Here is a 16225-nt window from a genome sequence, read left to right as displayed (position 1 = left end):
GAAATTTAAATTGTTGTTGTTGTTGCCCATGACAACACCAAACTTCACAAAAATTCTAAACTGAAAGCTTTGATTGCCAAGGAAGATCTGATATGTGAGAGAGATTTATGAATCTTGTAATGTTGCATTTCTTGTTGTGAACTAGCACCAATACAAAGAAATAGCAACAGATGAAAAATGGGATGAAGCCATGGATGAAGAAGTCAATATAGTCATTCAGAAAAATAATATATTGGAACTTGTTGATCATACCAATAGTAAAGATGTTGTTGGCTTTTAAGTGAATTTATAAAACAAATAACAATAAAAATGGCTCAATCTAAAAGCAAAAATGACCCTAATAATACCATGAAAGTTATGCTTTTTGAACCGTGTCATTGTTGCAGTTTGTTCCCGAAAAAAAATTTGTTGGATGAACTCTACATGTTTAGAATAATTTGTTGTTTTTTTTAATTAAAATTTCCAAACATACTAGATTTTTTCAAGTATATGTATCCACATTAGCAAATAGAGCATGCAACTCCTGTTTTTTAACTCGGTTGTAAACACACGAATTGTTTAATGAATTTAGTCTGTACTTCGATGCCAAGATGAATATTGCATTGTGACTGTTTTCGATATCTAATAAGGCTTTTAGACTTAATGTATGAAAAATAGCATTGAAAATTTGGAGTCGTTGGGAACAAATGACCGCTGTCTACTTTCTGTTTCTGTTAGACAAAAGGAATTTTTCATTCAAATGCTAAAATCACGGATATATACAAATATCTTACCGCCTTCTAATGCCCATTTACCTAATTAATGGATTATATATTTTTTTTGATAGGCATTAATGGACTATAGTATTGTTAAATAAAAATTGAAAAGTATTATGTATGATGGTTTTCCATCTCCACCCGTCATAGTTAGTCTCTTTTAGATTCATTAATTCAATTAAGTGTTGTGCATTCATTTTTTGAATATACATTTAGTCAATCAAGTAATTTGTATTCATTTAAATCCATGCTCTCATATAGATGTATTCAATAAATCAAGTGTTGTGCATTCATTATAACACATGTTTAAATGTAGGTGCATTATAACAATAAAGTATTGTGCATTCATTTTAATATAGATGCATTATATCAATAAAGTGTTTTGCTTTTGCTTTTAATGTATTATCCATCAAGTGTTTTGCATTCGCTCAAAATATCACTAAAACCTTTCGAATCACCCTGCTCCAAATTGAAGTACACAGGAGGTTCTTACATAGGCTGTGGGCTGGGGTTAATGCATCCACACTTCCACAATGAATTACTTCCAGTTCTTGGCTGCTTGTATCATATTTCTCTGCATATACGGCTTAACATTTTTGAACTTCCCTTCATTTCGATCTGTGCCACCAAATTTGTTGCAGACGTCTAGTCTCATTCCAATCATTGAGCAAAACCACACAATTCTAATGCATGGACAGTAAAACAACACATGTTCCTAAGTGTCTCTCTGTAGCTTGCTGAAGCTACACTCTTCCTCGATCACGAGTTTGTTTTAAGGAGTTTATCTGCAGCGCACACTGCGGCCATTTTCCAGAATTTAAAAATAAATAAATAAAAATACTCTTTACTTTGCACGTACATTTAGCTTCCGTACAGCATTTGGAGGGTGATGTGTTGAAGTCTGGCCTTAATGACTAGTGAGTGTGTGATTGGTGAGGTGGTAGGCTGACTTAACAGTGAACTTCCATTTTTAGAATTGATCCAGCACAGAGTCTGCATTCTGCAATACTAGGTCCATCTTCAATCTTCTGGGTGTCATGCACTCTAATTCAGGGAAGTAAGGTATAGAACCCAACGGAATCTCAATCCCCATCAGGAAAAATGAAGGTGAGGTCTATGTTATCCGGTAAAGAAACATAGAAATCAGAAAGAGCAGCAGGAGCTCCATTTACTTAAAGCCAAGGATCCAACTAGAAGAGAACACTCTCCGCAGTCCGCACTCCCATATTTCAGCCAGATTTGGCAAGGGATGCCTTTCATAGTTTCATGCAAGAAGTTCTCTTATATCCGAGGTGATCGAATTTGGCAAGGGGGAGGGATGTTTGCCATAAATCCTGATTTGTGAACATTAAAAAAATTTAACAGCTTTCGCTTACTTTGGCTCATATCCCTAGTTGATTATGTTTCCAGCGTAACTGATCTTTTTCCCGGTAAATTGAAGTCCTTAATTTCATTTTGCTAATTCTCTATTGATATCCACACGTAATAATAAGGTTGGCAGAAGTTATTGAAGCAGCCTTAAGATCGATGGGACTAACACTTTCAAGATCTATTCAAGAAAACTGAAAACCATGTTTCATTCAGAACTACCCTCCAATACATTAGCAAGACCCAGACCCTCTCAATGCATTGGATTTCACATAGAACTGACAGCACCCATTTATGATGAAGTGTGAGCACAATCAAACTTTGGATTCTCCAAGTTACTTCACCTATTTGTGAAATGTGAAACATAGAGTAAAGGCTGAAATGAAATAGAAAGAGGGGGTAAAAAATGGTTCTTTAACACCTCAAACAACATTACCATATCTTCTAAAACCTAAGATCTCAAGTTTATTCAAATCTTGTACCCACACTCCTGGAAAATGGATAAACGTGAAATTACAAAACATAAGAACAACCTTTCCGCACTTTTTATGTAACTCAGATAAATCAAACAAGAAGAGATCTTGTTAAATGTTCACGTGCGGTAGCAAGAGCCTGAGATATGGTCTGCAAGAAAGAAAAAAAGCATGGAAAAGTTATTTCCAACCAATATGAAGGAAATCGGATATTTCCTACTGATGTTGCTTATTCGAGTAGAAGTAAAAGTTAGATACCTGCTCAGATAGAGGTGCTGTAGAATCCATACTACTGCTACCCGCAATAAAGTTCGCATCGGCTTCAAGAACCATCCTGCGACAGAGACAGAAGTTTCAACACTGAATGACTTTGTTAATTAACCATTTATAATTATGTGGGGGACTTCGTCCTTCCTTGTTAATCAAACAAGAAATATAGCTTGCTTCATCTTCATGTGATTAAAATATGAAATATGCTTCAGCTTCATGCGCTTCAGTTTCCTTAAATGCACTACTCAGAAATACATTTTGATATATGCAGATGTATCTCAGTTAGAGACCATATGGTAATAGTTGTTTTATTGCAGAGAGATCAACTATATTCATTTAATTTCTGAGTTACATTGACATGGATATGTGTCTCCTTATCCGACACGGGACTTCTGTAGGCCTATAGTTCTATAACAATAAATTACGATGATTATAGTGAGCATTGCAGGTGCCGACTAGCAAAGTTGGTAAAACCTTTGGGTGATGATACCAGAGGTCTGGGGCTCGAACCCCGCCAACATCAAAGAGTTATTGATCTCATTTAAAACAGGCTTACCAATCAAAAAAATATATATATAGTGAGCATTTCACTCGAAATTGATACAGTGGTGGCAGATGAGGTCCTCGACTATTTCTAGAGTTTCCATAGAAGCCAACAGAGCCAGGCAGGCACTAACAGATGAGCACCAGAAAACCCAGATGGTTATACCACTGGGTTTCCTTGAGACCTTCACGTCTTCCCGTCTAAACAAACTTCTATGCATCATAAAATAGGGAAGAGAAATAGTCATTCCTCAGATTTGCTCAATCTGGCAGACTGGCATCACACTCTTGGAACTTTCGAAAAGTGGAAAGATAGTAAGATATTCTCTATCACCTCAGTCATTGAATAAGTTCACTAGAATTCAGCCGTTAAAAAACGCAAGATTGCACGCAAAATGAAGATATGTTGAACCAAAAAAAAACACAAGAACCATGATTATAGCAAAAACACAAGATATGTTGAACCAAAAAAAACACAAGAACTTATAAAACAAAATGATTATAGCAGCTAAAGCCTAATAGGTGGTAGAGGCAGTTCACAAGTTGTATGTGGCCAACAACAACAGTAGTAATGGTGGAACTTACTTAATCTTATCCCTTAAACTCGAAACACCTCGCCATAAGGTGAATGTGGGGAATAGATCTCAGGACCTAGGGGTCCAAACCCCCCACGGCTCATAAGCCGGCCACTGACCAGTAGTAGAATAAAATTTAAGATAATAATAAAAATTTATAATTATTAATATTATTAACAATAATAACAATAATAATAACAATAATTATAATAATAATAATAATAATAATAATAATAATAATTATTATTATTATTATTATTATTATTTTGTTGATAATTAAGGAATCCTAATGATTAATAATAATAATATTATTATTATTATTTTATTTTGTTGATAATTAAGGAATCCTAATGAGCTGAAAGATTATCTATAGTTCGGAATCTATTGTCTCCATGGTAAAACTAGTTATGCTTCAAATAATGATATCTAGATACCTATAATTTGTCCTGTGAATAAATGAATCATTTAACAGATTTAGATTTAAGATTATACAGACAGTAGCCAGTAGTAGAACAATTTAAAAAAGTTTCATGCATACCCTCCATCAACAATCTCATCGAGGCAAAGAAGGATAAGATCCAGGTTTTCACGTGCCTCCCTTTTGTCTACATTGCCCCTGCAACAAAGATTTACACGTTTAGACAACATTTGTGCACAAAAAGAGCAACAACTAACTTCATTGCGAAATTTAACAATCAAATAGGAGGTGAAGAACAACAGTTTAGACAGTGACAAACGTGAGGAGAAGGGCAACTGCATCGTAAAATCCCTGGAGAACATTCCCTAAGATAAGCTCGTTTTCGTCGTCACCACCAATAACAAAAAAGTGCAGGTCCTTGATGAATTTATACACAATAGTGTTGCAGGTACCGACTAGCAAAGTCGGTAAAATCTTTGGGTGATAATACCAGAGGTCTGGGGCTCAAACCCCGCCGGCATCACCCGCTGGCATCAAAGAGTTACTGATCTCATTCAATGAAAAACTATTATCTATAGGAGACTATAGGTTCTAGAGAATGCATGAATCTATTCTCTAGAGAATGCATAATATCAACATTCTCTATAGTTCATTGAAAATCTATTTTAAAAGATTATCTACAGTTCACTGCTCTCATATAAGTGAAACTTTTCGCAACATAAACCAAGAAAGGCTCCACTTCTATGAAGCACAATGCACATAGATATCCAGTGCAGCAAGATGTATCTGTGATTTATTTAAACACGAAGTGAGTTATATATTTAGGACTTTCACGAATATCACATCATATAAAATGGACAGAACAACAAACTACAGTGATTGTATTTAGGGACAATTTAAAAACATGGAGAACAGAAAGAATGGTGTAGCCCATAAGGTACAAAAATAAATCCTTCCGACTTCCCTATGTATAAGCCTCTCAGAGTCTTTTTAAGTAGTAAATTTCAGAGGAAGAGGCTACTTCAGAGCCTCAATTAATTTCTGGTGAGTTGCAAGCCTCACGGCATAAGCCTATAAGACATTTGAGAAACATTGCTACATTTACGAAAAAAAATTAAAAAATTAACCTAAAGACAGTAAACAGTAGACAAGAACGATAAGGTCAAATCCTTCTATTTCCCTTCAAAGGCCTCTTCGAACTACAATAGGAGGCAACACAAGTAAAAGCTACGAAAGCTGTCCCAAAATGCAAAGAAATACAGTAGGTAAATCAATTGCTAACGATGTCATTGCCAAACTACAGGGGGCCTTACCATCTCTACCCTAGACTTACACGACGATCATCAACAATAATGATACTACTCAGTTGTTCCCCTAACAGTAATTCCATTTTCCACATTCCATAGTCTAACCAAGGAAATTGCAGTATGATTCTTTCCACAAAATAAAAAAGTGTCAATAATATCTAATCAATTGTTCCCCTAATATAAACTCCATTTTCCTCATTCCATAGCTTAAACTTTGCCTCAAGATTTAAAATTAATAGCCCGAGATTTATGCCGATTAATTGGACGATTTAGCACAAATAAGTGTTAAAAAAGCGGGCATTAATAGGTCTAAGATTTTATTATTTTATGTTTTTCTCAAATCATGATTTGTATATATAAAATTATAGAACAGAAGACCTGTGACACACGCATATAGACTTGACTTAATTATTAGAGCACATTTGTGAAAAAAATTAAGTCCAAAGAGTCGGCGCCGAAAGCGCGAGTCCTATACTTTCCTCCAAGTTTCCCGTGAGAAGACATCTAACAATAATAAACCACCACTTTCTATTTCGCCGGAGAAGAACAAACTTTCCTCGTATTCCATCAAATTCTTCCATTTTATTAAACGTATTTTTAAGATGGGTATTAATGAAATCGTATTAAATCAGTGTTGATGTATCTGATAAATATTAGATATCACCAAAGGATTTGCCAAATTGGAAGAGATGGGTACTTCTCAAGGGTCTACATTGTCGACAACGAATGTAGCTGAGTATGTGGAAGGTTCTTCTCCACGCAGAGATGTTTCTTTTGTGGATTACTTGCCCAGTTATGCTAAGGAGTTGATTGCTGGTGGTGCTGCTGGAGCTTTTGCCAAAACTGCAGTTGCGCCGTTGGAACGGATTAAGATACTTCTGCAGGTAACATAATGCTTCACTTATTGTTGTTAAGCTCTTATTTTATATAGTAGTGTCATGTGCATTTCATATTTTGTTCTTGTCGAATATTCTAATTTTTTTTTTTATGCGTGTGAGTAGACAAGAACTGTAGGTTATCATTCACTTGGAGTATACCAATCTCTAAAGAAGGTTTTGAAGGAAGAGGGTTATCTAGGATTCTACAAGTAAGTAGGAAACGCATAGGTTTCATTTCTGTACTGTTTATATCGTTTTTCCTGCAACATTTTGTTGACCGTTGTTGTTGGCCATGCTTTTCAGAGGAAATGGTGCTAGTGTTCTTCGGATTGTTCCGTATGCAGCATTGCATTTCATGACATATGAGCAATATCGCTGTTGGATCTTGAATAACTATTCTGCCTTGGGGACAGGGCCTGTAGTAGATCTTTTAGCTGGTTCAGCAGCTGGAGGAACTGCAGTGTTATGCACTTACCCGCTAGATTTGGCCCGAACTAAACTTGCTTACCAAGTGAGTCTTCTAAATGAATTTTTCCATCAGATTTTCTCTTTGAAAATCCATGCACAAGATCAATGATATTTGTAAAGTTAGTCTTCTCATATTATCTATTGTGACTTTACATTATTCTTTCTGCAAATGGTTTGGGAATTCTTAGATTGAAGGTGGAGAAAATGATGTAAGCCGATATATGCATGGTGATCGGACTAAATAATCAGTTTTGGTATCTGTTGGGAAAACATGTAATTAAAAGTGCTTTGGAATGCCTGGAGGATTAAGGTCTAAGCAACTGTCTCCTAGAAAAAATGAAACGAAATTATGTATTGTCGCGCAACAACATTCATGTTTGCAAAATCAAACAATAATAACTTTGAACCACTGATGCTCCAATGGAGAATACACCACCTTTAAACTTGGGATAAACTCCAAGAATGATTTAGTTTTTTGCTGCAAAACTAAGCTGTTCTGAAGTATAGATCTCTGTTTTTGTTCAATATTCTTCATTTATGCTACATACACCTGCTCCCCGAAAGCTATGAAGTATAAGAATATTGACATTACTTAATGTTTGTATTGATTAAGTCGTATATGCTATACTGATCACTTGGGTAAGCTGATCTTCTCCATTGAATTTTTTGTTGGTTTACTTAGTTGATCATCTTTTCTAGTTAATTTCTTATACATCTCTTAATGCTTTTGTAGGTGACTGGAAGTAAAGCTACTAGCAGTTCTCTTACCCAGCCTTCATATCATGGAATCAAAGATGTCTTTAAGACTGTTTACAAGGAAGGTGGAGTACGTGCATTGTATCGAGGCGTAGGTATGTGTTTTCCGTGCTATTGATCATATCCAGCATTTTCATGCTAGCCCTTATTAGGATCATTTATTTCACATTTATGCTCAAACTGTTAATCTCTTACAAAAAGTGTCATTATTCTTTTTCTTTTCCTGTCATGCATCAGCTTTGTTAGCAGTAGATAAGGATTTTTGTGGTGTGGACATTACAATGGGGTAATAGCCGAGAAACGTGGCTGGTTAGAGGAAGAAAGACACCAAAAGGTTAAGGACAAGGACTATATGGAGCAAACAAAGCTGCTCCTTACATAGTATTTGCTGGCACCAATATCATATGGGTTCGGCCTTCTGTTCCCTTGCCCTTATTTGAGAGGCATCCTGACAGGCAGAGCTGGTGTCTTTTGTGGACTCTAAATTCTAAGCCACGTGTTCAAGGTATTCCCCCAATGATTTGTCCAAGAAATGCCAGCTAAGCTGCTAACATGCAACGTCTAATGTTTACTTTGACGATATGGAGGAAGGAAGAATTATGTTACCCTTATCTTCAAAAGTATATGATGAGAGTGCAAACATGATCAGTTATTAGCCAAATAGATTATGTCAGCTAATGACATGCTTATTTGAACGGTATGGGTGAACAAATTTATATTTATTGAACAGGTCCAACTCTCATTGGAATACTCCCTTACGCTGGTCTAAAGTTCTACATATATGAGGAACTTAAGAGGCGGGTCCCTGAAGAACACCAGAAATCTGTTATGTTGCGTCTCTCTTGTGGAGCTTTGGCTGGGTTGTTTGGGCAGACGCTCACCTACCCACTAGATGTCGTAAGGAGACAGATGCAGGTGTGGCCTCTCTTCTTTTTTTATATTTTGTGCATAGACCAGTCTTATTAGCCAATGCTTAAATGATCCATTCAACATTTGGTGAGCCATTGGCAAACTCACCATACAAAACTGACCTCGCTGTTATTTTTAGCAATTTGTTTTCCTGATAAATAGCATTTGGGTCTTGGGTTGAGCATTTTTTCATTAATGGCATTTTACCACCATCTTATGTAGTTGGCCTTGTTCGTTAGGAATTGTATTTAAAACTGAATGCGGATAAATCAGTTATCAGGCTGATTTCTCTTGCGATTCATTGCATTGTCAGCCACCAATCACGGTTGTGGGCCACAAGGAATGTTTTGTAGTAAATGTAATTGGTAAATCCGTAAATGTAAATGTAGGGTCATTCCTATTAAAGACAGGGTTTGGCAAGTGCATTATCCGCTGTTGATTAATCTTTCAAGTTGGTGACTGGTTTAACAACTGTGATGATGTTAGACAAATAGATTTACGTGTCTAAAAGGAAGATTTGGGAAAGACACTGAGCTTTAGTGTGCAGCTCCAGCGTTGAATGGTTCATATATCTTTACACTCACTGCAAAGTAATTGTTACTTCACGTTAAGGATGATCTTTGTAAAAATGATCCTCATCATGGAGATCATCCCCAAAAGTTATCAGTTCTTTCAGCATTTTTCGATCCTTATTTTTTAAATCTATAATACCATTCCTGCATTTCCAATCACGTGAAAGTTGGTTTTTTTATTTGTAGATGGCCTACACAGGGTACTTTCATTAAATTTTGAAATCTTATGTTAGCTATGCTAAGAATGTGAGAATGAACATTTCATTGTGAAGATTATCTCCAACCATAAAGATTGTCATTGCACCACAATCGCATCCCAATATGGGACCATGTAGTGGTGTTGTAAATGTAAATAAAAGTTCTTTAGTTGAGGATATATTGAATTAGACACTTTCCTGCTTGCAACACCCTCTTCATGTCTGGTTACTTGGGTCCTATTCTTGCAGGATTACTGCATTGGGCTTGGAGACCGTCCTTAGAGAGTGCATTTAACCTACTATTTTACCATTTTAAGTTCGATTCAGTTCAATTCCATATTGGGTTTAAGTTAGTTTTCCGGATCAATATTTTTCAGGTTCAGAGCTTGCAATCGTCAATTGAACAAGGTGGTCCAGGATACAGGGGCACAATGGAAGGGCTTACAACCATTGTTAGGAATCAAGGATGGCGACAGTTGTTTGCTGGTTTAAGCATCAACTATTTGAAGGTATCATGTTTTGTTTTGGTGCTTTTACAATGCATGCAACACATAAAACTCGTATAGCTTAAAAAATAGAAATTGGATGGTTGGTGTTTTAATCCTTTTCACTGGATTGTCCTAGTACTTGGGCTTTCTTATTATTGAAATTCATTTAAATGGTGTTTTCTTGGCCCTGGATAAGAACCCATCCCAATGATAATAGATGAAAAGTCCCGAAAATGTGTTTTCTTTTCCCGTCAAAAGAAACTATTCGAAGCTGATTTATGGGCAATTGGACATAGTAAATAATGGTTCGCAATAAAGAAAAATGTCATTGCTACTTCTGCAAACAGGATTATGTTCTTTTAATTCTTTGACCGAGCCATGGATCTTTGCTGCAGGTTGTCCCTTCTGTAGCCATTGGTTTTACAGCATATGATGTCATGAAATCATGGCTACGAGTCCCACCTCGGCAAATGTCATCTAAATCTGTATCATGAAGGCAAAGCTACTTACAAACTGAAACTTCTGTGCTAAATTCAAGATGCAGGCACTCGAGCGAAAGACCCTACTAGGTTGGACTTCTGTTCCTTCTTAAGTTATGGTACTAAGGGATTGATATGGGTGAATTTTTCATTCCCTACTCTATTGGTGGCGTTACACTTGAACAACTTACAATTTATTTTCATAAATTGGTTCCACTATTAATATTGTAGAACAAGGAAATTCTGTAAAGTATCACAGTGATGAAGTAAAATGATAATAGTTTGCATATGGCATGATTTGGTTCATTTTATTGACCTTTGATGAGTACTGTAGCAGGACTGAATTGGTTCAGCCTTTCTCATTGTTTCTGTGAAACAGCTAACTGAATGCAAACGCATACCCAGAATTTGAAATCATAGACAATTTGTTGCAGTGGTGTAATTTGTGATGGTGCAAAGACTGAGTCTTACTTATGTATTAAAATGCAGTGCAATTGCACAATGACTGACCAGTCAACACCATTTAACCTCAAGAAAGTGAAATGGCCTGATTTAGACGCAGGTAGGCAGGCAGGTCTAGTGTTGATCTTAACCATTTGATCTGTCTCTTATCGTTAATGACCTAGATTCATAGCTGAGTAGATTGTTAACAAAAGACGAGAATCCTGGTTGATTCTTGAATTTTGCACATAATCATATAGCAAAAGAGTATCATCTCTAGATCCTGATTCTTCACAATTCTTTTTCACATAATCATATGGATATAGGTAAAATTCGTGTCGACCAAACCCCTTTACATAAAGAGTTGATGTAGATGGAAGATAGGAAAATATTGATGGCTTCTATTTGTTGGTCTCTATATTGTCAGGGACTAAATACAGAAGCACCACACTTGCATCTCCATCCTTCTGGCTCATAATTTGCATATTGAACTCCCAATTGGTCATTAGTTGTTGGTACTTGTATTGCTTCACATGGAACACATCCTCCACATCTGTGCTCACAGTTTGGTGGCCTTGATCCAAGTGTACTCAGCCCTTTAAACGCTTCTTCGTTTGCAATTTTCCTTTCCATGCTTGCAGATCCCTTCAAGAACAAAATCAAGCACATGAGTAAACGAGTTAACTCAACCGATTGAGAGGATTTTTTTTGTTGTGGGGGGGGAGAGGGAGTACCTCTTTTGAGTTCCAAGAATGGGGCAAGAACATTGGTCTTTGGCCTGAGATACAGAATATGAAGTTAGTTCGTTCGGTAGTAAAAGCTAGTCTAACTTGTAGAAAAATGTAACAGATGAGAATCCTTTCAGAGTGAAAGGCTTGATGATCTACACAACTGTGCATTACAGAAAAGTCAAAAACGAAGCTTTTAAGCTGTTCTTGAGATGCTGTAAAGCTTTTCCCAACCAAAAGCGATTAGATAATCAAAGTAAAAAGTTTTGACCTGCAACAATAAAGATTAAGATCATATAAGAAAATCGTAAATAACCTTGTTGATATACAGCATCATGTGCTGCAAAAGGCCTGCTTGTTGCAGAAACCCAACTCATTAGTTGCAGAAGGGATATAGCAAGGAGGGACCATATTCTTCTCTCCCTGTGTTCCTCAGCACCCCACATGATAGTGATGATGAGACTTGAGAGGGAGTGCAATGAAATTATGATTTGTGATTCAGAGTTTCAGACTTCAAAGTGTTTTGGAGAAGTCGTGTTTACTATTTTACTCACACTTCGTGGAGACTCAACATTCATGATTGTTGGTTTATATGTAAGGTGAAATGCAATTGTCTTACAGAAATTCTCATCAACCTCCTTTTAAAATTATTTTTTCTTGGAATTCTCTCCCTAACTATATCAGAAGCTGTGGTGAGATTCTTGCTTCACCAACAAGTGATTCTTCTCACCTGTCAAGGTGCTCTAATACAACTTCCAGCTTGAACACAGAACACCCTATGATCGATTAGTCCCTTCACTATTTCTCTGCTGGTTTTCACTTTGAATAGTGAATACTACTCTCTTTCTCCACAAATCAGTTGTTTCTCTTTTAAGTGTTCCTCCAGCTGAGAATAACAGGCTTCCTCTTTTGGCTATCAAAAGCCTGTAGGCCTACGGTGCAGGTACAACCTATAAAAACTGCAGACTCTTGCATAGACTGCTGAGCCTTTTCTACAGTCGTATTCCCTTAAATGGAAACAAAAAACGAAGAGTAATCACTAATCAGGAAAAGTTGAGAAAAATCTCACTTAAAATTCACATGTATCTTGGAGGACTTTATATAACAGTTAATTAGTTTTAATCTGATTTGCATGGTGGCTCAGGCAATTCAAATATACATATATAAACTACTGTAAAAAGAAAGATCAGAGTTACTGGTACTTTGGCAGTCTTTATTAAACTTAATAGTCTTGCAGTCTTGCCATAACAAAGTTCACCAATCATAGCGGACCACTGCAATTATCTACACACTGAACAAGCAAAACAAACCAATTGAGCAGAATTCATAATTGAAAAGAGGGAGTTAAGTTCTTTGTCAAGTTTAATAGTTGGGAATTATGTTCCTAGCTTGTTTAATGGTCCCAACAACTGGACTTGGTAAATAGGTGGCAATGCAGCCAAATCTTTTGTCCACTATGAGGACAGGCACGTGATTATGATGAAGACAGAACTACAGAAGTAACTCGATGGACGATGGTGATGGTGCATTAAGTGCATGGCAATATGTCTGAGTTCTGTTATTGTGCTAATAAGTAATAAGTAATAAATGCTGATTGCTTAGTCTTTACTTCTGTCTTACTCTCTCTTCTTTAATGGTTCTGAATTTCTGATGCAATCTTACCGCGGTGAAGGGTCTCTATGTTGTTTTCTGTCGTGTCTTTTTCTCTGTACAGCATGGTGATGGGTGTGGGCCTCCATACTCTGAGTGTCCGTCGTACGTTGTGCTAATCAAGCAAGGATTACTTGTAGAAATGCACTCATCGATGGAGCTGCTGGGAACATTTGGAACTGTGGTATGCCAATTGCGCATTAGTGGTTGAGTTCCCAACATATTTTGGCCCGAGTAGCACGCATGCAACTCTTTGATACGTTGCTTACTTTCTTATAAACAGTCCTCATCAGAGTCTCAGCCCTCAGAGATTAGTACTCTTTGTCTCTTTAGTTGTACTAATATTTTGCAGATAAAGGACTTATGGACACGATGGATGGATGGACATTGAGCCCGGAACTTCTTTTTGTCTCGTACTTTTTCTTTGGACTGATTGTGAATTGTGGAACAAATCAAAATGAATGTATTGATATTTGATAGTTTGATACGAGCTAGCTTCTGTAAAATTTGAATGAGACAAGCTGTTCGCAACTATAACTCAAATCAGTTGATTTATGATTTACATCTCTTGTACAAGTATCCACATCAACTCAATAAATTGAGTTGCTTCTCCTGATCAGTTCTGTTGGTTTTCGTAATTTTGTTGTAATTTCTTGACAGAAAGAATTCTAGGTACATAGTAAAGGATTTTCACAAAGTTGATCTTGTTGCATCTGGCCGGTAATAAGCATTCATCAACCATTTCAAGAAGTATTTCCAAGTCGAGAGACCTGTAGCTGTAAGGAAGCTCATAGCTGCATACGACGGACCAAATCAATGCCAGTACACATTTATGATATTTTCTTTGTTCTTGTTTGGCTAAGGGCATCTCCAATGGGGGCTGTAAAATTACACCTCCACCTAGGTTTCACGTAGGTGCCATTAGGATTTTACACCTCTAATTGTATAGTATGTATAGCTTATAAATATCCACACTCTATACTTCTCCAATGGAAGAGTGTAAAAAAATAGATTTTAAACTCGGGGCGTCACCCAAGTGACATCCTTCTTTAATTTAAACCTGGGCCGTCGGCTCGCGGGGCGTTCTTGGAAATGGCGTCCGAGTTAAAAAATTACTTTAGAATTAGAAAGAGACGTTACTTCAAGTGACGTCCGAAAATTATTTCACTCAAACGTCAGTTCGAGTGTCGCCCGGATTTTTTATTAACTAATAGCGAGAGGGGGAATTCCCCACCCTCTCTATTAGCTAATACACTATTATCTACGGTATAGCACCCCATTGAAAAGAGTTTTTTGATATTTGGAGTGTAAAATTTCCACTCTATACGGTTTACACCTTCCATTGGAGATGCCCTAATCAACCTTATGGGCTTGGCCAGACCAATAATCTTTACTATATCCAACCCAATCGAAACAACTAACGGCGGTAATTGTTTGTTTCTATGAAAGCCCAAGCCCATTCATCGTCTTGCTTTACGTATCCTTAAAGTTCCTACGGCAGTGTTTAATCTCTCCCCTTCGCAATGAAATTGAATTTGGCCAAAAGTTAAAGTGAGGTTAGAAAAGTCGGACCAAAAGTCGGACCAGGCGCCACAGCATCTATCAATCAGCCAAATCGATAAAATCATTCAGTGAGTTCGTCTACCCCAAGGATATCCTTATAGGGACGACATCCGATACCGTTGGTCCAACAGTCCGAAAATAAAAAACAAATTCACATTCTCTCTTTTCCTTTTTGTTTTTGATTTTCGGACCGTTGGATCCAAAATCCAACGGTATCGGCACACTCATTTCTATAGGAATATCCGCGGAGTAGCCCAAATCAATCATTAAATATCGTTTGGAAGGAAAAATGCTAACTCTGTAATTTATCAGTTGCAGTATTCAGTGACACTTAAAAAGTTTAAGTACAGTAAAAATAAAAGTAGAGAGAGTGGTTATTTGTTTTTGCCTCTTAGTTATATAAGACACTACTATATAGCCTATGCCCACGGCACTGTTTTAAATTAGGCCCAAAAAATTCCAACCAACCGAATGTTGATAAAAGCCCAGCCCATAAAGTAGTTATTGTTGACCAAATCAACAATGATCGAGTACTCTTTCAAATTATCATTGTAAATTGCACATACGCTATAAGACTATGGATCTACCCATGTCACAACTTGTAAAATACAATAATAGCTCCTGGATGGGCCTTGCAGCCCCCACACCAAACTTTTTTATTAGATAGATAATCTCTTATAAGATGTGGACCAGTGATTTTGGACAGTTTTTTTGTTTGTTTTTTGCCTCTAATAAGAGGTATTTTACTATAAATGTTATAAGAAGCTCTAATTCTATACGTACCAAAATTAGATCTATTTCAATTCTATAAGTCTTATAACTTTGAAAATGACTCAAACACTCCCGTCCATATAGCCCCAATTTCTCTATTCTTCATTTTTCACTATCTTTTTCTCTAAATAACTTCATTGCCTTAACCACCATCACCACTGCCGCCGCCGCTACTATCACCACCACCACCACTACTACTACCGTGCTATTAAGATTGTCATTATCACTACTAGGGGTGTCAATAGATCGGTTTGGATCGGATTCTGTAAAATTCGAACCCAAACCGATAAAAATTTAGTGAACCCGAAACCAATCTGAACCAATAAAAATTTAATGAATTTGAAACCGATCCGAACTGATAAGAATTTAGTGAACCTGAAACCGATCCGACCCGAACCGCTAATTAGGACCAAATATTTAAGAGAAGAAAAACCTCCCGCATGAGTTCTAAGTCATGGAAGATTACGAGATTGAAGAGAAAAAACAAGCCGTAGCTAGTAGATGTTCTGTACCAATATTTGCAGTTTGTTATGGTGTCTATTGGGAAACGTGTTCGTCCTTGTGATTTGAGGTTGCATTTAATGAAGGAGATCTCAGGCATGCCAACATCAATGAA

The 16225-nt window shown here is 36.8% G+C and overlaps 2 protein-coding genes and 1 long non-coding RNA gene across 4 annotated transcripts; 1 reads left to right on the top strand and 2 right to left on the bottom strand.

Moving 5' to 3' along the window:
- Nucleotides 1-2533: 2533 nt before the first annotated feature.
- LOC147512241 (uncharacterized) lies at nucleotides 2534-4636 on the bottom strand. The gene is made up of 3 exons (XR_015214853.1): nucleotides 4523-4636; nucleotides 2855-2930; nucleotides 2534-2747 (listed from the first exon to the last, which is right to left on the bottom strand). It is a non-coding gene; the product is annotated as an uncharacterized LOC147512241 (long non-coding RNA).
- A 1465-nt stretch (nucleotides 4637-6101) lies between these two features.
- On the top strand, nucleotides 6102-10745 carry LOC147512240 (Mitochondrial substrate carrier family protein). Of its 2 annotated transcripts, none has more exons than XM_086595218.1 (7): nucleotides 6102-6593; nucleotides 6711-6796; nucleotides 6891-7098; nucleotides 7789-7906; nucleotides 8542-8726; nucleotides 9867-9998; nucleotides 10373-10745. In XM_086595218.1, the coding sequence occupies exons 1-7, from the start codon at nucleotides 6399-6401 to the stop codon at nucleotides 10469-10471; spliced, it is 1023 nt and encodes a 340-aa protein (XP_086451344.1). In that variant the 5' UTR covers nucleotides 6102-6398; the 3' UTR covers nucleotides 10472-10745. The 2 variants fall into 2 exon arrangements, 1 of the variants encoding a protein (XP_086451344.1); XR_015214852.1 differs by having other exon boundaries at nucleotides 6126-6593; nucleotides 9739-9998.
- Nucleotides 10746-11095: 350 nt separating this feature from the next.
- LOC147512239 (EPIDERMAL PATTERNING FACTOR-like protein 6) lies at nucleotides 11096-12621 on the bottom strand. The gene is made up of 3 exons (XM_086595219.1): nucleotides 11942-12621; nucleotides 11632-11675; nucleotides 11096-11542 (listed from the first exon to the last, which is right to left on the bottom strand). The coding sequence occupies exons 1-3, from the start codon at nucleotides 12069-12071 to the stop codon at nucleotides 11321-11323; spliced, it is 396 nt and encodes a 131-aa protein (XP_086451345.1). The 5' UTR covers nucleotides 12072-12621; the 3' UTR covers nucleotides 11096-11320.
- Nucleotides 12622-16225: the final 3604 nt, after the last annotated feature.

Source organism: Coptis chinensis, chromosome 3, assembly GCF_015680905.1.
Source record: "Coptis chinensis isolate HL-2020 chromosome 3, ASM1568090v1, whole genome shotgun sequence".
In the NCBI taxonomy this organism is placed as follows: Eukaryota; Viridiplantae; Streptophyta; class Magnoliopsida; order Ranunculales; family Ranunculaceae; genus Coptis; species Coptis chinensis.
This window is presented reverse-complemented; position numbering and strand designations above follow the sequence as displayed.

What these genes read in the sequence shown, in the direction of transcription:
- LOC147512239 (XM_086595219.1), bottom strand. Translation starts at nt 12,071, where the DNA reads ATGTGGGGTGCTGAGGAACACAGGGAGAGAAGAATATGGTCCCTCCTT. An exon ending in TGATGCTGTATATCAACAAG is followed by an intron (nt 11,676 to 11,941) that starts GTTATTTACGAT and finishes TCTGTATCTCAG; the next exon opens with GCCAAAGACCAATGTTCTTG. An exon ending in ATTCTTGGAACTCAAAAGAG is followed by an intron (nt 11,543 to 11,631) that starts GTACTCCCTCTC and finishes TTGTTCTTGAAG; the next exon opens with GGATCTGCAAGCATGGAAAG.
- LOC147512240 (XM_086595218.1), top strand. Translation starts at nt 6,399, where the DNA reads ATGGGTACTTCTCAAGGGTCTACATTGTCGACAACGAATGTAGCTGAG. An exon ending in GAACTAAACTTGCTTACCAA is followed by an intron (nt 7,099 to 7,788) that starts GTGAGTCTTCTA and finishes ATGCTTTTGTAG; the next exon opens with GTGACTGGAAGTAAAGCTAC. An exon ending in TCGTAAGGAGACAGATGCAG is followed by an intron (nt 8,727 to 9,866) that starts GTGTGGCCTCTC and finishes AATATTTTTCAG; the next exon opens with GTTCAGAGCTTGCAATCGTC.